Source organism: Carcharodon carcharias, chromosome 16, assembly GCF_017639515.1.
Source record: "Carcharodon carcharias isolate sCarCar2 chromosome 16, sCarCar2.pri, whole genome shotgun sequence".
Taxonomy (NCBI): Eukaryota; Metazoa; Chordata; class Chondrichthyes; order Lamniformes; family Lamnidae; genus Carcharodon; species Carcharodon carcharias.
In genome coordinates, this window is record NC_054482.1 from 33390605 (window position 1) to 33413218 (window position 22614).

The 22614-nt window shown below is 42.9% G+C and overlaps 1 protein-coding gene across 5 annotated transcripts in view; it reads right to left on the reverse strand.

Annotated features, from left to right (window-relative positions):
* The window catches only part of rabgap1l (RAB GTPase activating protein 1-like), a 530937-nt gene that overhangs the window by 139204 nt on the left and 369119 nt on the right, over positions 1-22614 (reverse strand). For all 5 annotated transcript variants that reach the window (XM_041207937.1, XM_041207935.1, XM_041207939.1 and 2 more), the window contains 3 exons: positions 15138-15212; positions 9769-9894; positions 7175-7318 (listed from right to left, as the gene is read on the reverse strand). In XM_041207937.1, coding sequence (XP_041063871.1) covers positions 7175-7318; positions 9769-9894; positions 15138-15212 — 345 coding nt within the window. The remainder of the gene's footprint in view (positions 1-7174; positions 7319-9768; positions 9895-15137; positions 15213-22614) is intronic.

Here is a 22614-nt window from a genome sequence, read left to right on the forward strand (position 1 = left end):
AAAGTTCAGAGGAGATTTCATTGTGGTATTCAAAATAGTGTGGGTTCTGGACAGAGTAGATAGGGAGAAACTGTTCCCATTGGTGGAAGGATCAAGAACAAGAGGGAAAGGACCAAAGGTAATTGACAAAAGATAGAATGGCGACATGGGGAGAAACTTTTTCACACAGCGAGTAGTTAGGATCTGGAATGTGCTTCCTGAGAGTGTGGTGGAGGCAGATTCAATCAAGGCTTTCAAGATTATTGTTTGAAAAGGAAGAGAGTGCAGAACCAGAGAGAGAATGTGGGGGAGTGGCACTAGGTGCATTGCTGGTTTGGTGAGCCAGCACAAACACGATTTCTGTGCTGTAACCATTCTGTGACTGTGATTCTGTAATGCAATGGGATCTATTAAATCCACTTGAAGTGGCAAATGGGGCCGTGGTTTAATGGCTCATCTAAAAGAGGGCATCTCTTGCGGTGTAGCTCTCCTTCAGTATCGAACTAGAGTGATTTTCTGCTCAAGTCCTGAAGTGGGACTTGAACCCACAACCTTTTGACTCAGATGCAAGAGTACTACCAACTGAGTCACAGCTGACACACGATGGCCCACAATTTGCCATCAAAATTATGGTGAAGCTAATAGATCCTACCATCAGTTATGCAAAAATGCTACAGCAAATTCAGGTGAGGGCAAATGTGCGATTAAATACGGGAATCAGAGAGCTAAATGTTGCAGAGGCCCATTCCACCATTTGCCTCACAAAAACAGCATCTTGCTGCCTGCCTAACCACTGAAAGGCATGAAGTTTTTTCATTTGCATGTTAGATACAAATTAAACTCACCATGTAAAGTTAAGCCAAGCCATTTCATGTCCAAGTTCCCTCTTAATGATGTGATGTTTCTTAATTATAACCAGCCAACCTCTCAGGCCCTGAAAATTAACTATTGCAAATGTACAGTCTCTTTCTTTCATGTGTTAATTGTTGTTGGAGATTCTTTAAAAAAAAGTAAACTAAACATCTGCTTTTGTCTCTTTTTCTCTGTCTCTTAATCCGATCTTTCTTTCCTTTCTGTACGTGATCTGACACTGAACTCACTGCTACTAACTTACATCTCTTCAGTCCTTGAGCTATTCATTTCCCAATCCTTCAATCTGATTGGTTAAGCACATATAGTTGCATTCCCTCTTCACAAGTCCAAGATGCCCTGTGGAATGTATGGTGCCATGTCCATCTCCTACTTATAGCAACTTGCGGTGCAAAATATCAAGGATATTAAATGGGCCAGGGCAAGTCTAACAGCAGCTTTGTTATTATTACAAATATTATTATCCATATTAATACAAATTTTAGCCATGATGCTTCAACTTTGCATGAAAGAGAAAAAGGACCTCATATTTATATAGCACCTTTAATATAGAGTAAACCAAAACACTTCATAGGAACATCAGCAGGCTAAATTTGACACCAAGCCACATGGAAAGACAGTATGTACATACGATATAGCAGAAGAAGTAGGCCATTTGGCCCCTCAAGCCTGCTCCGCCATTCAATAAGACCATGGCTGATCTGTTTGTGGTTTGAATTCCACATTCCCATCTAACCCTGGAAACCACTGATTCCCTATTCAATGAACCTGCCTTCTGAGGCAGAGAGTTCCGAAGCCGCACAACCCTCTGAGAGAAAATAATTTCTCCTCATCTCTGTCCTAAAAGGGCGACCCTTAATTTTAAAACAATGCCCCCTAGTTCTGGACTCACCTACAAGAGGAAACATCCTTTCCATGTCCACCTTATCAAGACCATTCAGGATCTTACATACTTCAGTCAAGTCACCCCTCGCTATTCTAAACTCCAGTGGAAACAAGCCCAATCTGTCCAACCTTTCCTCATAAGACAACCCACTTATTCCAGGTATCAAGCTAGTAAACCTCCTTTGAACCACCTCCAATGCATTTACATCCTTCCTTAAATCAAGAGACCAAAGCTGCACACAATATTCGAGACTTGGTGTTGCCAATACCTTGTATAACTAAAGCATAACATCCTTACTTTTGTGTTCAATTCTTCTCGTAATAAAGGACAGCATTCCATTAGCCTTAATTACTTGCTGTACCTGCATACTAACTTTTTGTGACTCATGCACTAGAACACCTAGATCCCTCTGCACCTCGGAATTCTGCAGCCATTCTCCATTTAAGTAATAATCTGCTTTTTTATTCTTCCTGCCAAAGTGAACAACTTTACAGTTTCCTACATTATACTCCATCTGCCTGATTTTTGCCCACTCACTCAACCTATCTATATCTGTCTGCAACCTCCTTATGTCCTCTTCACAACATACTTTCCTACTGGTGTTTGTGTCAATCTGCAAATTTAGATACCATACCTTCACTCCCCTCATCTAAGTATTGGGCAATAAACGCTGACCTTGCCAATGATGCTCATGTCCCATGAAAGAATAAAGAAAAATTAAAAATTGAGAGATAAAGATGGGTTAATACACAACGAATAGCTCCCCTGCTCTTCTTCCTAACAGTGCCATGAGATCTTCCATACCCATCTGAGAGCACAGATGGGGTCTTGGCTTAATGTCTCAAATGACTCACCCAGTATTGTACTGTAATGACAGCCCAAGTTACAAGAGATGAAGGGCATGGCAATGGCAATACCAGGATTGGTAAATGTAATATTAATGATTTTCTTACAAAGACCCATGAACTGAACTGTGACAATGAATACAAATCCAACTTGCGATTTGAAGTTGGTCAGTGCCAGAGTCTCAGAACTATGTGATTAGCTTCAGTCCCACTCATCTTAGCTGCTGTTTGTAGTGGCTGGCTCCAGCAGGTACCCACCCTACCAGGGAACAGACCTAGTAACAATCTCAAGGCCCTACTGCATCTTCAAGCACTGGCCAACTATACAGGTCACACAATCCCAGTCCAATGAAAGAAAGCGAGATACTTTCTCTGTTGGTTAAAAAATTTCTGGTTCAAACTCTGAGTTCCCATTCCTACTGAAAAACCTCTTCAAGGAACTGATCCTCTTGAGGTGGGATTGGTCAAATTCTTAGTTTTTTCCTCTCTTCCCTGACCTTTTGATGCTTTATACACCAAGCTTCTTTCAGGTGGGCAGGAGGGTGAGCTCCGCTCCACCCTTAGGCACTTGGAAGAATATATTGTGAGGTCTCCTACGTCTATCGCGTATCAGTAAAAGGAAGAGGCCATTCAGTCCCTCAAATCCACTCCACCATTCCATTAGATTCTGGCTAATCGGTACCTCAACACCACTAACCCAATTTAGCTCCATATCTCTTAGTACCCTTACCCCCAAAAAATTATTTATGTTAATTTTTAACATTTCAATTGATAAGCATCAGCAGCATTTTGCTCAGAGTTCCAGATTTCCACTGCCCTTTTTGTGAGGAAGTGCTTCCTGACTTGAAGGCTCTACACCCTTAGCCTGGGCTCTACAAAGCTGACAAAGTATTTTCTCTCTGTTCTATAAAATCCTTGATCATCTTAAACTCCTCGTTAAAGCATCCCTAATCTTCTATACCAAGGGAATGCAAGTCTTGTTCATGTAAACTGTCCTCATCATTTAGTTATCCAATGCTACACTGAGACAAACCATAGCTTTAGTCATGGGTCACACAAACACCAGCCGCATGGTTACTGTGTGTGCTATAAGCTACAGGGTACTTCTGAAACAGGTTAGTTCATACTCTTTTCTGTATTCTTACTCCATCCTTATTTTCTACCTGTATTGAACTCCCTAACCTCTTTAGATTAGAAAATTGCACTGAAGAGACTTGCCTCATCTTCCTTCTATTGACTCCCAAATCACTGCCTATGTTGGAGCTGGGAGGGGATTCGGGGGGTGGGTGGAGTAATAGTTGGTCTCTAATTGAAAAGCTGATTCTTGTAGCTGATTTCTAAATCCATGAGAACTGCTTAAACTGCAGAAAAATGTTCTACTAGCCTCACAGCTACTCAGTCAATGTTTTGCAAGAGACTAATATACAATGATTTGTCCAATATTTCCTGCCAGACCCTGTCTCTCTCACTAGAATACAATCACATGTGTGCTGACTCCATCTATGTCTCAGCTTATCTGCTGCTGAAATTCTCCTTTCCAAAATCCACAAACAGGACTGTCCCAGTAAACCCATTGTTTCACCCTATTCTTGCCCTCCTAAACTGATTCTTCCTATCTTCACTCAATTTTCTCTCTCATTGTCCAGTCTCCTCCGTGACTCTTCTGACACCCTAGGTCATTTCAACAATTTCTTGAAAGTGGAAAACTTCTTCAACTTTGTTTCTAATTTCCACCTTTCTCTAACCTTCACATGTCCACCTCCAACACTTCCCCTCCCTTCCTCAGCATCTCTGTCTCTATTTCTGAGGTTTGGCTGTCTACTATTATTTATTATAAGCCCACCGATTCCCCACAGTTATCTCACAGCCTGCTTCTTCCATTCTCCCAGTTTCTCCGTCACTCCTGTTCTGACAACGCTACCTTCCACAACAGCACTTCTGACTAGTCTTCCTTTTTTCTCAACCGAAGACTCCCCATCACTGTGGTTGACAGGGCCCTCAACCGTGTCTAACCCATTTCCTGCCCTCACCCTTTCCCCTCCCTCTCAGAGACACAATAGAGTTCCCCTTGTACTCACTGTCCATCCCACCAGCCTCCACATTTAACTTTTCATCCTCCAACATTACTATTTTAGTATGATACCACCACCAAACACATCTTCCCCTCACCTCCCCAGTCAGCATTCCATACAGACCATTCCCTCCGTGACACCCTGGTACACTTCTCTATCACCTTCAACACCTCAACCCCTTCCCACAGCACCTTCCCATGCAGGAGATGTAATATCTGCCACTTTACTTCCTCTCTTCCCATCGTCCAACACCCCAAACTCTTGCTCTCATGCCCACATTTCTGTCCTTGGCCTGCCACAATGCTCCAGTGAAGCCCAACGCAAGTTGGAGGAACAGCACCTCATCTTCCAATTAGGCATTTTGCAGCCTTCTGGACTCAACATTGAGCTCAACAACTTCAGACCATGAACTCTGTGCCCCCATTTTGATCTTTTTTGCGCTATGTGCTGGTCTGAATCTTGTTTTTCATGTTTTCACTTTCAAGCAGAGCTGTCCAATATTCTGCTATTCACACACACTCTGGACCAATACTTTGTTTCGTTATTACAACCATTACCCACTCCCTTTGCCTTTTGTTCCATGACATCTTTGTCATTTAATCTCTCCCACCCTTTACTCTATCCTAGACCTTCCCTTTTGTTCTTCTTCCTCTTGTCCCTCTCAACGGCATAAAACCCATCACATTTTGACTTTTCTTCACTTCTGAAGAAGAGTCAAATTTGACTCGAAACAGTTACTCTTTCGCTCCATCAATGCTGCCAGACCTGCTGAGTGTTTCCAGCACTTTTTTGTTTTTATTTCAGGTTTCCAGCATCTGCAGGATCTTGCCTTTATTACCTCCAAGATATCTTCATTTCTCCGATTCTGGCCTCTTGAGCATGCCCAATTTTAAACTTTTCACCACTGATAGCTGTACCTTCAGCTGCCAGGGCCCTACACTCTGGGGTCCCTAAATCGTTATCCCTCTCTATCTCTCATTCCTCCTTATGATGCTCCTTAAAGCCTTCCTCTTTGGTCACTTTACGTGGCTGTGTCAAATTTTGTCTGAAAACAATCCTGTGAAATGCTTTGAGACGTTTTAGTACACTAAGGGCATTCTATAAATGTGAGTTCTGTTGTTGTCTCTCACTAGAGTAATGGGTTCCACATCGCTGTCTCTCACTGGGGTACAATTCCATGGGTGCTGACTCTCACTAGCATACAGGTTCAACAATGCTGTCTCTCACTTGGATATAATTTCATGCATGTGAGCAACGTTTAGTGCTTCAGCCAAGACTTCTTCAAGAGTGCTCTTCAAGCGTGAGGTTAAATAATGAATGCTGGCATGCTGGTCTGCATCCAATTCTTACCCAATGCCCTCACATACCAGTGGACCACCACTAGTCAGGTTCACAGGCTTAGATTCATTTTAGTCTTCTCAGGCCTGGCGACATGCAGCACCACAACTGCCCCAGTTGAGGACATGTGTGTACGTGTGTGTGTGGACGCATGTGTGTGTACGCACGTGTCTGTATGTGTGTGTGTGTGTGTGTGTGTGTATATGAGATAAATTGGAGAAGTTGGGACTATTTCCCTTGGAGACAAGAAGGCTCAGTGGAGATTTGATAGAGGTATTCAAAATCATGAGGGTCTGGTCAGAGTAGATAGGCAGAAACTGTTCTCACTCATGAAAGGATCAAGAATGAGAGAGCACAGATTGGCAAAAGAAGCAAAAGCAAGATGAAAAAAACTGTTTTATGCAGGGAGTGGTTATGATTTGGAATGTACTGCCTGACAACATGGTAGAGGCTGGTTCAACTGAAACATTCAAAAGGGAATCAGACTGTTATCTGAAAAGGGATACAGGGAGAAGTGGGGGGGGTGGGGGAGAATGGAATTATGTGAGTTGCTCATTTGAAGAGCTGGTGCAGACGTGATGAGCTGAATGGCCTCCTTCTACCCTTTAAGAATTCTGTGATTCTGTGTCTGTATTTGATGCTGCATGAGTGTGTTTGTGCATGAGTGTGTGTATGTATGAGGGTGTGTGTGAAATTGAGTGTGGCACTGCGTGTATAAGTGTATGTAAGTGTGAGTGTGGGTGTGTATGGGAGTTTGAGTGTGACTGTGTATAAGTGTGTCGTGTGTGTGTGTGCACATATGTGTGTAAGCATAAGTATCTTTTTGTACATATAAGTAAAAGTGGGTGTGTCTTTGCAAGACTGTGCATATAAGTCTGTGAGACTGTGTGTGTGAGTATTTGCATGTGATTGTGTCTATGTATGAGTGTGTGTGTGGGTGGGTATGTGCGCATGTGAGAGTGGGTGAATATGAGTATGAGTGAGTGAGTCAGTGTCAGTGTGTGTTTGTGTGCATGATTGTGTGCGTGGGTATAATGTGCATCTGAATGAGTGTGTGTGTGAGTGAGTGGGATGAGTGTGTGTGAGTTGAGTGTGTGTGAGTGAGGTGAGTGTGAGTGAGGTGAGGTGAGTGTGTGAGGTGAGCGCATATGTGAGCGTGTGTGTGAATGAGCGCATATTCTTACCTCAGAGAGCAGCAGATCGATGATGTGGAAGACCATGCAGAGTGGGAATTTGACGGTGAAGAGTGTGAGGAACCACTGTGAAGCATACATGTGCGCCTCCAAGTTCAGATCTAAGAAGTGATTGTACAGTTCGGGCAGCTGTTCCTGCAAACATTAAACCAACAAACAGGGGCTTTACTCCAACACACACCTCTCAAAGTAACAGGCAGTCATTGTACAGCACAGAACAGCCCACACTGACTGCTTTTAACACAAACAAAGCAGGACTTCCAATTTTACCACTTACTATGGCACAAAGCAAAGAACCTGCTTTTTGCAATGGAGAAAGGGGGGAATCTTTAAACAGTCATTGGTACACCATCATTGGAGTTTGCCTAGCTCCCATTCAGACTAAGTGGCGCTAGGGGTAGTTTATTTTTCGAAAAGTACATTTCATCTGTTAAAGTGCAGTACAAAACATTTCAACTTGAAAATTTCAAAAAGTACAATAAAATTTGATTTGTCTCTTAGGTGCCTCAATACAATTGCAATACTCTTGAGTTTTACAATACACATTCAATGTCTGGCATACAGTCCGAGGGGTTCGACACAGTTTCCAGCCTCTAGGTACACTATGGCTGAAAGGCCTTAGACTGTGGCCTTTCCCCACTGAGCCTCTACAGCAGCTGCCCCAAGCATGTATGTAAGGGTATACTGTGAAAAGAAAAATATCAGCCGATCATCCAAGTGAGAAGCCGGGATTTGGAGAACAGAAGATTAAGAGGAGGTGTGATAGGGGCGTTTAAAAGCATGAGGGACTTATGCAGGGCAGAAGGAGAGAAACTATTCCCATTGGTGGAAGGGTCAAGAAACAAATTTCAAGTGATTTGCAAAAAAACCAAAGGAAATATGAGGGAAAACATTTTCACACAGCAAGTGGTTAGGATCTGGAATGTGGTGAGAGTGTGGTGGAGGTAGATTCAATTACAGCTTTCTAAAGTGAATCGGATGAGGGAAATAAATTCCCCTGAAAGGGAAAAAAAATTGCAGGGCTACAGGGAAAAGGCGAGGGAGTGGGATAAGCTAAGTTGCGCTTGCAGAGAGCTGACACAGGCTGGACAGGCTAAATGACCTCCTTCTGTGCTGTAACCATTATATGATTGTATGGGTACAGAAGTGGGGAACACTGGGGAGAGAACTGGAAGATCGCTGCTGGACACTTCACTACATTCCTGTCTGTGTTTTGTTACACAAGTATTAACCCATTTATTGTAAATGGATCAAATTAGCACAGATAAAGGGAATGCAGTACCATCCCATTAAACATTAACACAGGAGGCTTCATCATTGGAAATTTAACCATCACTAGTCTGCAATGAAGAGATTTTACTCCATCTGCAGGAACTACATTGGCTTCTGCGTTTGTACAAAACTAACTTCCATAAATTAATCGTTATTTATTTGTTTTAAAAATATGGCTACACAAGGGTTTTGTCAACTGTCTCTCTTTACACTTTCTTCTGAAAAGAATGACACAGAAATCTGCAGGGTTGTGACAGAATCTGTAACTATGATCGTGTGACAGGCATGGGCTGAAGCTTTCAGTTGGATGAATGATACTCTATCTAATTTACAATTTCATAATTTCAAGGCTTCATTTACCAGGCCTTCTCACCTGGATGGTTTTAGCAATAGAGTGGGCCATTTATCCAGGAGCAATCACTGTTTCAATAAATTAAGGAAATAAAAAGTTTAAAGGCCCAAATTTAATTCTATTTGAAGACGTTTTTTAAACCTTATTAGCTCAAATAATTGCAATAAATTCCACAGCTGTCTATCAATAGAGAAAGAAAGGAAATTGTACCCTTCCCAGTCCTGTGAGTAACCCTCCAACGCTCTCTTTACTTGTTTCACTAGGTCCACATTGATTTATGTAAATTCAAATTCAGGCAGAGATTTAATTTCATATCAACAGCTGCAGTCAGACTCCTTTTGGAAGTTAATAATTTGTATCTCCACCCCTGCGCTCTGGTTCTTAGTGAAGCTTTCTAGAAATGGTGCCTGTCGTCAGTCTGGCCTCTGAGTCAAAAGGTCATGAGTTCAAGCCCTACTCCAAAGACTTGTGTCATGATTTAGGCATGGCACCGAGAGAGTGCTGCACTATTGCAGGTGCCGTCTTTCAGCAGAAACATTCAACCAAGGCTCCATCAACCCACAGGCGGCCGTTAAAAGTCCCACAGCCGATGTTTCGAAGACGACTGGGGGATCCCTCCTCGGTGTCCTGGTCAATGTTTACCCCTCAACCGACATTGGGAAACACATTGCCACATTCACTGCACTTCAAAAGTATTTAATCGGTGTAAAGCGCATTCAAAAAGATCTGCAGCACCAGCTCTACACTCAGGAGGCAAGTTTGAAAATCACGTGTCACTGCAGAGAAATCCAACTCATCCTGGATTCAAATGAAAAAACCTGCATTGAAATGCGTTATTTGATACTCGGGGAGACTGTCACAGAATACAAGATGACATTTAATAAACTGGCGGAATGGAAAATGGGCCATATAGATAAGTTTGTGGTGGTACATTATAGTTAGAAATATTCCTGCTGCCTACCTGGAGCAGCCTCTCCAGTTGGTAAAATTTGCAATGCAGATCCTCAAAATTGTTCTTGTAGAGTTCCCGGAGACCATAGTCGTACATGATCTTCACCAAGACACAGAACGCCTGCTCCTCTGGCATCTGAGGAAAGATATTCATTCCACATGTAACTTATGCATTAGCCATGGAGCCCCCTGGATGTTATCAAGTGAGGGATATGGAGATAAGAAAAGTAACTGAACTGAATGGTAGCACTCTGCTACCCGACCAGGACGGGGCAGATGTCAATAATAAACCCAATTAATTTACACAAATGTAGTTTTCTATCACACAGAGTCAGGGTGACCCTCAATCCTCTCATCGCTGTATTTCACTTAACATAGCGGGAGGCCCCAATCAAACGGATACTCACTCAAAAATGAGCATCTGTTGTATGTTCAAACTCATGTGGATCTGAAAGAGCATCTGTGTAAAACCTATTATAATGAAGCTCTTGGTTCCTTTTGCATCCTTCAGGATGTCTCGAAATGCTTTACAGTCATTGAAGAATTGTTGAAATGGAGTCACTGTTGTAATCTAGGAGTTGCTACAGTGACCAGGCATTGCACACACACAGCAAGCAGTGCATGTGCACACCAGACGGTGCTAACACACAGCGGGCCATGCTAGCACACAATTGGCAGCGCACGCACAAGCGGACGGTGTTAACACAAGCAGACAGTGCATGCACACACAGGGCAGTGCTCACACACACTGGACGGTGCTCGCACTGTCATGGACATATAATAATTTTCATAATGTTATTGAGATTTATTGTAAAGTAGGAATAGTGGAGTCTGGAGTGTGCGTGTGTGAGGGTGGGGGCACTGTTAATTGAATTAAAGACAGCTGGTCCGAAGGTGTTGATGTATCAGAAGAGAAGCTAGGTTTGAAATGCTAGATAAGTAAACATAGCTTAAGTTTTAGAATGTGAGGTATAAAGGAAAATTTGCATTTTTAGATATGCCAGAATAGTTTGAATTTCAAAGGACTGGGTGAAATGTTACACTTAGCCAGAAGAAGCCAAACAGTGTGTTTATTGTTCCCCAAGCTTACTGATAAAATTGGTGCTATGAAAGATTTTTATTGTTAGAAAGGTAAAGTCCAAAGACTTATTGAAACAATGACATTTGCATTCAAAGGGGAAACATGTATAGAGAAGAAACATGTAGAAAGGAAATGAGGTTATGTGTAACATATAGGTATTCTAAGATCTTACAAGTCTGAAAAGCTTCCAGCCTCTGTGTACCAAGCTGCTGCCTATAGGAACCGAAGCTAAGGGAATTCACTGTGAGTATCCCTGTCCAGGGTATCATGTGCTTTGCCTGGGTCTGTAAAAATCCATTTTGTTTTTACTGCTGCCTTAACGATGGTGTAACTGGGAGTCATTTATTAGAGGATCTAGGAATTATCATATTGTAATTTGTAGACCTATGTATGTGCTTAAAATTATTTATTTTATTAATAAATGTTTTTAAGTTGTTATGTGAAAAAAAAAACTCAGTGGACTTATCACTGTTGAATTCAAGGCACGCATCTTGAAGTAAAATTACAAATTGCAAAACAGTTGTGGCATTTGTTTCAAGTTTCCCTCTGGGATTTGAGCAGCTTAGCATTTACCACCCACTGTGCCATAACAGCACACACCAGACAGCACTCGCACACACCAGACAGTGTATGGATATAATGGGCAGTGCACGTGCACACTGGGCAGTTCATACATACCGGGCAGTGCACACATACGCTAGACAGATTGGGCAGCATTCATATACACCGGACAGTGCATGGACACAGCAGGTAGTACTCGCACACAATGGGCAGTACATGCGCACATTGGGTAGTGCAAGCACACACCGGACTGTGCAAGCAGAAGCAAGACAGTGCACGCACAAACTGGACAGTGCAAACATAAGCCGGACAATGCACACGCGTACCAGGCAGTACTTGCACACATCGGACAACGCACTAACAGAGCAGGCAGTGCACCCACACACAGGCAGTCCTCGCGCACACAGGACGGTCCTCGTACACACAGGGCAGTGCACAGACACACTGGGCCATACACGCATACGCTGGGCAGCACACACCAGACAGCACATGCAAAGATTGGGCAGGGCACGCACAAACACCGGGCAGTGCACACACACCAGGCAGCGCATGCAGTGATTGGGCAGTACACGTACACATGCTGGGCAGCGCAGGCACATCGGGCAGCACATGCAATGATTGGGCAGTGCACGTACACACATCGGGCAGCACATGCAATGATCGGGCAGCACATGCAATGATCGGACAGTGCATGTACATACATCGGGCAGCGCATGCAGAGGTCAGGCAGTGCACGTACACACTGGACAGTTTACCTACACTCTAAACACACTAGGGTTCCAAATACAAGATTCAAACTGAAACGCTGGTTTAAAAAAAACCGATTGTGATTATCCAATTCAGTTGCTAGTTCTCCAGGTCAGGGACTGCCATTGGAAATTCCTCAGGCATCAGCACATCTATCACTGTTAACAGCACTAAGACAGAGATACCTGTTGTTGCCTCAATTCACAGCATTCCCACCTTTACACATTACAGTATCAGTGCCAGCTCGTTATCTTTCATGCTTAGAGGTGAAGTTGGAAGACACTGGGCAAGAAAGAAATGGATATCAGCCTCCTACCTTCAGGAGAAGAGTTCTCCTGCATCTAAAGGATGTGGAGAGAGACACACTCGATCCACTTGCAGTGACTTGTTTATTCGTTCCTGGGATGTGGGCGTCACTAGCTAAGCCAGCATTTATCGCCCATCCTTAATTGCCCTTGTTCAGAACCACAATTCTACGGGTCTGGAGTCACATGTAGACAAGACCAGGTGAGGACAGCAAATTTCCTTCTCTAAACAACATGAGTGAACCAGATGAGTTTTTACAACAATCGGCAATGGTTTCATAGTCTTTTAATTCCAGATTTTTATTGGATTCAAACCACACTATTTGAACTCGGGTCCCCAGAGCATTACCCTGTGTCTCTGGAATACCAGTCCAGTGACAATACCACCACGCCACTGCCTCCCCATGGTTGATGTACAAGAGGTTGCTGCACACAGGTATGTAATCCCTCTAAGGCTGTTGATTGCAGTACATGAGGTGCTATGTCAGGTGTGGCTCAGTGGATCACACTCGCATGTGAGTCAGTGTCATGAGTTCAAGTCCAGTCCAGAATCTTGAACACATAACCTAGGCTGAAACACACAGTGCAGTACTAAGGGAGTGCTACACTGTCAGGACCATTGGACAAGACACTAAGCCGAGATACTGTCTGTCCTCTCAGGCGGAAGTGTAAGATCCCAATGGGAGTTTTGTTCCCGAAAATATTTAACCCTAAAGCAACATCACTAAATCAGATGACCTGGTCATCCTATTGCTATTTGTGGGAGCTTGCTGTATACAAACTGACTGCCACGTTGCCTATATTACAACAGTGATTGAACTTTACAAGTACTTCACTGACTGTAAAGCATTTTGAGGCATCCCGAGGTTGTGAAAGGGGCTATAGAAATGCCAGTTCTTTCTTTCTCTTTGCAATCCTCACAAAAAAAAACTGCGCTTCTGTCTGCTCTAATCGAGGAAGTGCTGACAGGCACCCTGGAACAGATTCAGTAAGCTCCTGGAGGCAGTTGTGAAGAACAGTGTGAATCAAACCCCCAGGGGCATCTTGGAAGGAGCTTGGAGCATAGGAAGCTCAGAGCTGTAGCCACAGGCAGAGTTGCACTCTAGGTGGATTGCTCCTGTTGTTTTGAGTGTCATGCAACATGGGACAACTTCATGGCCATCTCTCCAGGTGACTGTAGTAATATACACTTAGTTCCTGAGGCAGTGGGTCTATTCCCACAGTACATGACGCCATGTCCTGGGAGGGTCCTGTACAGTCTCTCAGACCTTTGCCTACGTACAAACACCAGCAATGCTGCTCCTGCTGTACACGGGGCTGCTCAATCCCTCTTATAGGCAACATAGACTCACGCACGAGAGCTTTGGGGTGACACATTATGTTTAATTCCAGGTCTCTACTCATTTACAATGATGTTGGGGGTTAATTTCACCTTTGTAGCTTAGGAGGTAAACTGCGAATGAGCTGAAATTCAAGCAGCTTCTATACCAAGCAGGAATCTGCTCCATCAGTTCAGCACCCAAACTAGTGAAAATACAATTAACCACTGCCGATACCAACAGGTCTTAATTATTCTTGTAAAAGTTTGACCTACCAATGGAGCCACAGCCCTGTACAAACCTCATGGCTCAGGAGATTCAAACAGGGCAAACCAGCAAGCAAAGAGCCATCTTGGGTTTGAGAGCCAGGTTAATACAACTCAGAATGGCAGCTTGGGGCATCCCCCATCTGTGAGCTGTGCAGCAGTCAGTCCCTGCACTCCTGTCACCTTAACACTGCTTGACGGTAAACATACAAACTTTCAAATTAGGAGGAGTAGGCCACTCGGCCCCTCGAGCCTGCTCCGCCATTCAATAAGATCATGGCTGATCTGATTGCAACTTCAACCCCACATTCCTGCCTAACCCCTTCATCCCCTTGCTTATCAAGAAACTATCTACCTCTGCCTTAAAAATATTCAAAGATTCTGCTTCTACTGTCTTTTGAGGAAGAGTGTTCCCAAGATTCACAACCCTCAGAGAGAAAAAATTTCTCATCTCTGTCTTAAATGGCCAACCCCTTTTTTTAAACAATGACACCTCGCTCTAGATTCTCCCACAAGAGGAAACATCCTCTCCACATCCACCCTGTCCCCTCAGGATCTTATCTGATTCAGTCAAAGAAAGACAGACTTGCATTTCTTGAACGATTTTTACAACCTCAGGGCGTCCCAGTGCGCTTTACAGCCAATGGGGTACTTTTGAAATGTAGTTATGGTCGTATTGTAGGAAACGTTAACAGTCAATAAGCAAGCTCCCACAAACAACAATGTGATAATGACCCGATAATCTGTTTTTATGATGTTTGCGGTTTATGGAATCTGAGTATGAGTAAATTGACTGTTGCGTTTCCTCCTTAACTCCAGTAGCTGCAAAAGTACTTTGTTTGCTGTGTAAGTGCAAGTCTTCCTTTACTTTTACCTCTGTAGTCCCTCAGCATCCCCAGCCTGTACATTTCAGCTTGGAAGGTAATGTGATAAATGTGAGCACCTTATCACACAAGACATACAGCAGGTGAGTTTCAGCCTAGCCGTACGACCATTGCAATACCCAACCTGGCTTTTCCTCGTTGATTGGCTTACCATCTAGCCAGAAGTATCACATATTGTAGCAAGATTATCTGTCATATGCAGGGCTGTGTACTCACATGTAGCAGAAGAACAGCAGCGAGGAAAGACTGGCCTTGGCAGTAGCCAATGTCTTCATCGTACACTGAGTATGCCTGTGGAGAAGCAAAAAACCACAATGAAAATTGAGATTCAGTCACAGCTCCCATGATTAGCTGAGGTTGTATCCCCACCAGGTTCAGCCCAAGAGTTTACAGGTAAGCGAAATGGATTCTTTTGGTTTTTAATGGGTAGATGTGGTGGGGAGTTGGGGAACAGAGTCACCCTCTGTTAGGATACTTTGTTTAACCAGATTACGAATGAAAATCACCAGGGTTCAAATCCCACCATGGCAACTGGTGGAATTATAAATTTAATTAATAAATCTGGAATGTAAAGTTAGTCTCAGTCATGGTGACCATGAAACCATTGTCGATTGTTGTAAAAACCCATCTGGTTCGCTAATGCCATTTAGGGAAGGAAATCTGCTGTCCTTACCTGGTCTGGTCTACCAGTGACTCCAGACCCACAGCAATGTACTTGACTCTTAAATGTCCTCTGAAATGTCCTAGCCAGCCACCTAGTTCAAAGGCAATTAGAGATGGGCAATAAATGCTGCCCTTGCTAGCACTGGCCACATCCCATGAAAAATTAAATAATAAAACAATGTTCAGAATCTTTTGAATGGAGGGCCTTCCCTTCAGTGAAACTATTGAACAGAACTGCTTGGTTTGTGCCCGTGTGAACGGAGAACAATCAGTAAGTAATGTAGAGGCACTTTCCAAAGACCAAGCATCATTAAAAGCTGATCCGGGTTATATATCATGACTGCGCTGTCATAGCAACTTCTGAATTACAGGGGCCCCTCATCAATTGAGCCAGAATGCATATTCCAATCAGTCGCATCAAGCTGTCATTTAGCAAATCTTCGGTCCACTATTCAATTATAATGGCCAGACATCTTATGCAAGAAACCCCTTGTGTTAAAAGTTATGTTAAACCTTTATAAATCACAGGCTGGAATACTGTGTCCGATGCTGGGCACCACATTTTATCAAAGAATCACAGAACAATTGCAGCACAGGAGGTGGTCATTTTGCCCATGGTGTCTGTGCTGGCCCATGGTGTCTGTGCTGGCCCATTTCAAGAGCAATTTAGCTGGTCGCATTCCTGTGTCCCTTCCCCATGACCCTGCAAATGTTCTTTTCACAACTATTTATTAATTCCCTTCTGAAAGCCCTGATTGAACCTGCCTCCACCACACTCTCAGGCAGTGCATTCCAGATTCTGACCACTCACTGTGTAAAAAAGATTTTTCTCATGTCGCCATTGTTTTTTTTGCCAATCATTTGAAATCAGTGCTCTCTGGTCCTTGACCCTTTCATCAATGGGAACAGTTTTTATCTACTCTGCTGGACACCTCTTGAATGCCACCATCAAATTTCCTCTCAACCTTCTCTTCTCCAAAGAAAACAAGTCCAGCTTCTCCAGTTTATCCACTTAATGGAAGTCCCTCATCCCTGTTACCATTCTCGTAAATCTTTTCTGCACCCTTCACATTCTTCCTAAAGGATGGTGCCCAGAATCGGACACAATCCTCCAGCTGAGGCTGAACCAGTGCTTTATAAAGGCTCATCATAACTTCTTTACTTTTCTACCCTACATCTCGGATTATAAAGCTCAGGATCCCGTATGCTTCATTAACCTCAAACTATCCCGATAACGCCAATGATTTGTGCACATATACCACCAAGACCCCCTGCCCATGCACCCACTTTGGAATTGCGCCCCTTATTTTATATCGCCTCTCCTCGTTCTTCCTACCAAAATAATTCACTTCACATTTCTCTGCATTAAATTCCACTTGCCACGTGTCAACCCATTCCACTGGCCTGGCTACGTCCTATTGAGGTCTATCACTATCCTTCTCACACTTCACAATGTTTTCACGTTTTGCGTATTCCACAATTTTGAAATTCTGTCCTGTACACCAAAGCCCCCAGTCTGAAAAACAATGGTTCACTGTTACTCTATTTCCTGCCACTCAGCCAACTTTGTATCCATGTTGCTCCTGTCCCTTTAATTCCATGTGCTTAAAGGTTGCTGGCAAGTCTGTTATGTGGTACTTTAACCAGCACCTTTTGGAAGTCCACATACACCACATCAGCCACATTTCCTCAGCAACCTTTCTGTTACCTCGTCAAAAAAACTCAATCAAGTTTTGTATGCAGCAAGCGGCTAGGATGTGGAATGCATTGCATAAGAGTGGGGTGGAGGCAGATTCAGTCGTGGCTTTCAAAAGGGAATTGAATAAGCACCTGAAGGAAAAAAAATTGCAGGGCTACAGGGGAAAGGTGAGGCAGGGGGACTCGATGAACTGCTGTCATAGAGCCAACACAGACTCGGTGGGCTAATTGGCCACCTCCTGGGCTGTAACTGTTCTGTGATTTTAAGTTAAACACGATTCACCTTTCACAAATCCATGCTGGCTTTTACTAATTAATTCACTCTTGTCCAAGTGTTAATTTTGCCCAACATAATCATTTCTAAAGGTTACCTCACCATTGAGATTAAACTGACTGGCCTACAGTTGTTGTGTTTAACTTTACGCCCTTTTTTTGAACGAGGGTGTAACATTTACAAAACAAAAACAGAATTACCTGGAAAAACTCAGCAGGTCTGGCAGCATCGGCGGAGAAGAAAAGAGTTGACGTTTCGAGTCCTCATGACCCTTCAATAGAACTAGGTGAATCCAAGGAGAGGGGTGAAATATAAGCTGGTTTAAGTTGGTGGTGGTGGGGTGGGGGGAGTGGGGGGGGGGGGTGCTGGGGAGCGTGGAGAGAAGTGGTGGGGGGTGGTGTGGTTGTAGGGACAAAGGGACAAACAAGCAGTGGTAGAATAAGATCATCAAAAGATGTCACAGACAAAAGAACAAAAGAACACAAAGGTGTTGAAGTTGGTGATATTATCTAAATGAATGAGCTAATTAAGAATGGATGGTAGGTCACTCAAGGTATAGCTCTAGTGAGGGTGGGGGGGCATAAAAGATTTTAAAATAATGGAAATAGGTGGGAAAAGAAAAATCTATATAAATTATTGGAAAAAACAAAAGGAAGGGGGAAGAAACAGAAAGGGGGTGGGGATGGAGGAGGGAGTTCCAGACCTAAAGTTGTTGAATTCAATATTCAGTCCAGAAGGCTGTAAAGTGCCTAATCAGAAGATGAGGTGTTGTTCCTCCAGTTTGCGTTGGGCTTCACTGGAACAATGCAGCAAGCCAAGGACAGACATGTGGGCAAGAGAGCAGGGTGGAGTGTTAAAATGGCAAGCAACAGGGAGGTTTGGCTCATTCTTGCGGACAGACTGCAGGTGTTCTGCAAAGCCGTCGCCCAGTTTACGTTTGGTCTCTCCAATGTAGAGGAGACCGCATTGGGAGCAATGAATACAATAGACTAAGTTGGGGGAAATGCAAGTGAAATGCTGCTTCACTTGAAAGGAGTGTTTGGGCCCTTGGACAGTGAGGAGAGAGGAAGTGAAGGGGCAGGTGTTACATCTTTTGCATGGGCATGGGGTGGTGCCATAGGTGGGGGTTGAGGACCTGCTGAGTTTTTCCAGGTAATTCTGTTTTTGTTTTGGATTTCTAGCATCCGCAGTTTTTTGTTTTTATCTCTGTAACATTTACAGTTCTCCAGTCCTCTGAAACTACCCCTATAAGCAGGGAGAGTTGGAAGATTATAGCCAGAGCCTCCATAATATCCACCCTATTAACCTGGGATATATCCCATCTAGACAGAGCGACCTTTTTATTTTGAGGACTGCCAAACTTTTAAGTACTGTACATTATCTTTTATCTATTTTTCCTATTCAATATTGCTACTGCCTCCTCCTTAACTGCTACTTTGGCAGCACCCTCTTCTCTAGAGATGACAGATGTAAAGTATTCATTTAGTACCCCAGGCATGTCCTCTGCCTTGAAAAGATCTCCTTTTTGGTTCTTTATTTACCTTATCTTTATTTTTGAAACCCTTTTATTATTTGCGTTTTAAAGATTTTTAAGTTAGCTTTCACGTCAGCTACTAATCTGTTCTCATATTCTCTCTTTGCCCCTCTTATTCTCTTTTTTAGATCTCCTCTGTATTTTCAATGTACATCTAATTCTATACAGTATTATGCACTTATATTTGTCATAAACCTCCTTTCTCGGTCTCATTGTAACCTCTGTATCTTAGTTATCCAGGGAGCTCTAACTTGGATGCCCTTCCATTTCCCTCATAGAAATATATTGACCTGGTACACAAACCATATCCTCTTTAAAAACCTTCCAATGTTCAATTATGGTTTTGCCTACTAAATTTTGATTCTAATTCCCCCTGTGCAGATCCCTTTTCAACTCACTGGAGGTAAACCTTCTCCAGTAAGTATTTTAACTCTTGATTGTTCCTTGCCTTTTCCCATAAGTATTCTAAATCTGATATGATCACTGCTCCCCAAATGCTCCCCCAATTGAAACATGCTCCACTTTATTCTCCAGATCCAGATCCAGATCCAAAAGTGCTTCCATCTTCATTGGGCTGGAAAACATACTGGTCAAGGAAGTTCTCTTCATACATTTCACAAATTTTGCCTTCACTCTGTCCTTTATACCGTTACTATCCCAGCCTAAATTGGGATAATTGAAATCCCCATGTCAGTATTGTTCAATATGATTATAAAGCATTTTCCACTTATCTTGGTATTTGGATTAAATTAGATTAGAATAGAATGAACGGCACAGGAGGTGGCCTTCTGGTTCATCATGTCTAGACCAGCTCTTTCAAAGAATAATCAGGTTATTTCCTTTCCACTGCTCTTTCTTTTAATTTTGCCTTCACTAGATGATGTCAGATTATTGGAAAGTGAAAGAAGTACAATGGAAGTGATTGACATTTTCAAATAATGTCCTTTAAGCCCTGGTGACTGAGTGATTCAATGCACTTCCTCACCTCCCACTGTCAGGTTCACAGACATCAATCCAGGCAGTTCCTTGGTAATGCCAGTATAGCTCGCAAACTAAATACAAGTAATCCATTTCTAAGAAGTCAATTTTCTGTTAAATAATAGGATGTGAAACACATCAGGTAAAAAGAAAATTATGAGTGCTGTAAAAGTGTCATGTTACAGAGAAAGCGTAGCATACTCTTGATGACATCAGTTAAACTGAATTCCCAGCTTTCACTGAGGTTAAGCATATTTCTCCGGAGTGATGGGATATGTAAAATAGTGTTCAGACTTATGCAATAATCTATTAATTAAACAGCACCCTTACTGAGTAAGCTTGGAAACCATTTTATACATCACATCATGCTGCAATTCTCGTAGTTCTATTGATACCAGTAAAGATTTATTCTGAAGGGGCAATTCCAAGAGTTGTATCGATATAACATACTCTGTGTAAAAATAAATCCAATTGCCTTCAGTTCTACTATTCCGATCCCAGACTGCACAGTAAAGGACTGTTCTCCATTAGCTGCCGCATTCACAATCAATCGCTGACACCGTGCTCTGCACTCCAAGGCTGCAGTCACATCTTCCATTTAGCACTAGCTGTCTTTCCACCACCCCATCTCCATGGGCTCTCCATCCCTTCCCTGATGCATTGTTTGTTACTATACCATCAGGCACAACTGAATTAAAAATTCCCAAATAGGGTAATCTGCACCAGCTGTTTGAAACCACAATGCATTAAAGAAGCCAGATCTGAGCAGTCAGAAAATGCCCTCTCCCCAAATCCACTTCAAGAATACAAAGGACAAACCAAAGTAATCAGGCATTGGGCCATAACTTCTGAGCTTCCCAGCATCGGATCTGGGGGGTACCCCAAAGATGCGATGGGGAATCCCACTTGGAAGTTCCCAGGTAAGGGTTTGCATGGCAATTGCCCAGAAGTGCAAACTTCCTCTGGGTAATTTCCCTACTCTGGGAACCATCCAAAAATGTGACTTAAATCGCAAAATGGTTACCCAGAAAAAGTTAGAGGAATTAAAAGCTCTTCTAACTTCTAGGTAACTATTGTAAACACCCAGGCCAACCCCATGGGAATCCCTCTATCCTCCCCGGCCTCCAATCCCCAGCCTCACCCCCCACCCCCACGACCGTCGAGCCTCCCCCTCCCGCCAAAACCGTTTCACCCCTTCAGTTCAATGAGACGTTCAGTACCTGACTGTCAGGAATGCAATGATACAGTAGCTATACACAGAATGACAAAACATCTTCAGCCATTTTAAAGCACATTGTGTTAACATTCATTACATAGAAAGCAGTTTGAAGCTTCAAACTCAGCATGTTGGCTGAGTGACAAGTCTGGCCTCAGCTGTGATGGCCACTGTGGTCAAACAAGCTGCCAGTACTCAGTGTCTCAACTTAGATCTTAGGAATGTTGGAAGGACAGGAAGTTAAGAAAAGGTGGTGGGGTAGCTCTGTTAGTTAAGGATGAAATACAATAGTGAGAGATGGCACTTACTTCTAAATATCAAGGATTTGAATGAATTTGGGTAGAGCTAAGAAATGACAAAGATAAGAAGTCATTTGTGGGAGTAGATTACAGACCCCCCACCTAACAGTAGCTACACTATAGAATGGGGTATATAGGAAGAAATAATGAGCCCTTGTAAGAAAGCTGCAGCAATAACAATGGGTGATTTTAATCCACATACAGATTGGATAAATTAAATTGGCATAGATAGCCTGGAAGATGAATTAATTGAGTATTTCTGGGACAGTTTCTTAAAGCATCGTGTTCTAGGGCCAATCAGAGAGCTGGCTATTTTCAACCTGGTAATGTGCAATGAGACAAGATTAATGATTCCCTCATAATAAAGGTGCCTCTAGGTAGCAGTGATCATAACATGATTGGGTTGTGCATTCAGTTTCAAGAAGAGTGTAAAAGAGAAATTAAAGAGAGAAGCTGAGTGTTTTGGATTTAAATAAGGGCAAGTACAAGGGTATGAAGACAGAACTGGCTAAAGTGAACTGGGAAATGAGGTTAAGGATAGGTCAGCAGAGATACAATGGCAGACATTTAAGGAGGTATTTGATAACACTCCAGTGAGAAAGACTCTAGGGTAAGGATGCACTCACTATCCATGGCTAACTAAGAAGCTAAAGATAGTATCAAATTGCAAGATAAAGTATACAATTCTGCAAAGTTTAGTGGTAGGAGCAGAGAATGACAAAAATAAAATGAAGGAGAAATTAGAGTATGAGAGAAAGCTAGCTAGAAATATAAAAACAGATAGTAAGAATTTCTATAGGTATTTAAAAAGGAAGAGTGAATAAAGTGAGTGGTGGCCCTCTAGAGAGAGTGAGTCCCAGGAATTAATAATGGGAAAAAAGGAAATGGTGGAAAGAGAGGACAGATATCTTGTAGAAGACACAATTAAGATCAGAAATAATTGTAAATCAAGAGGTGAAAGGAAGGGAGGAACTTAAAACAATCAGAACTAAACGCTGACAAGTCCCAGGTCCTGATGGACTTCATCCCAG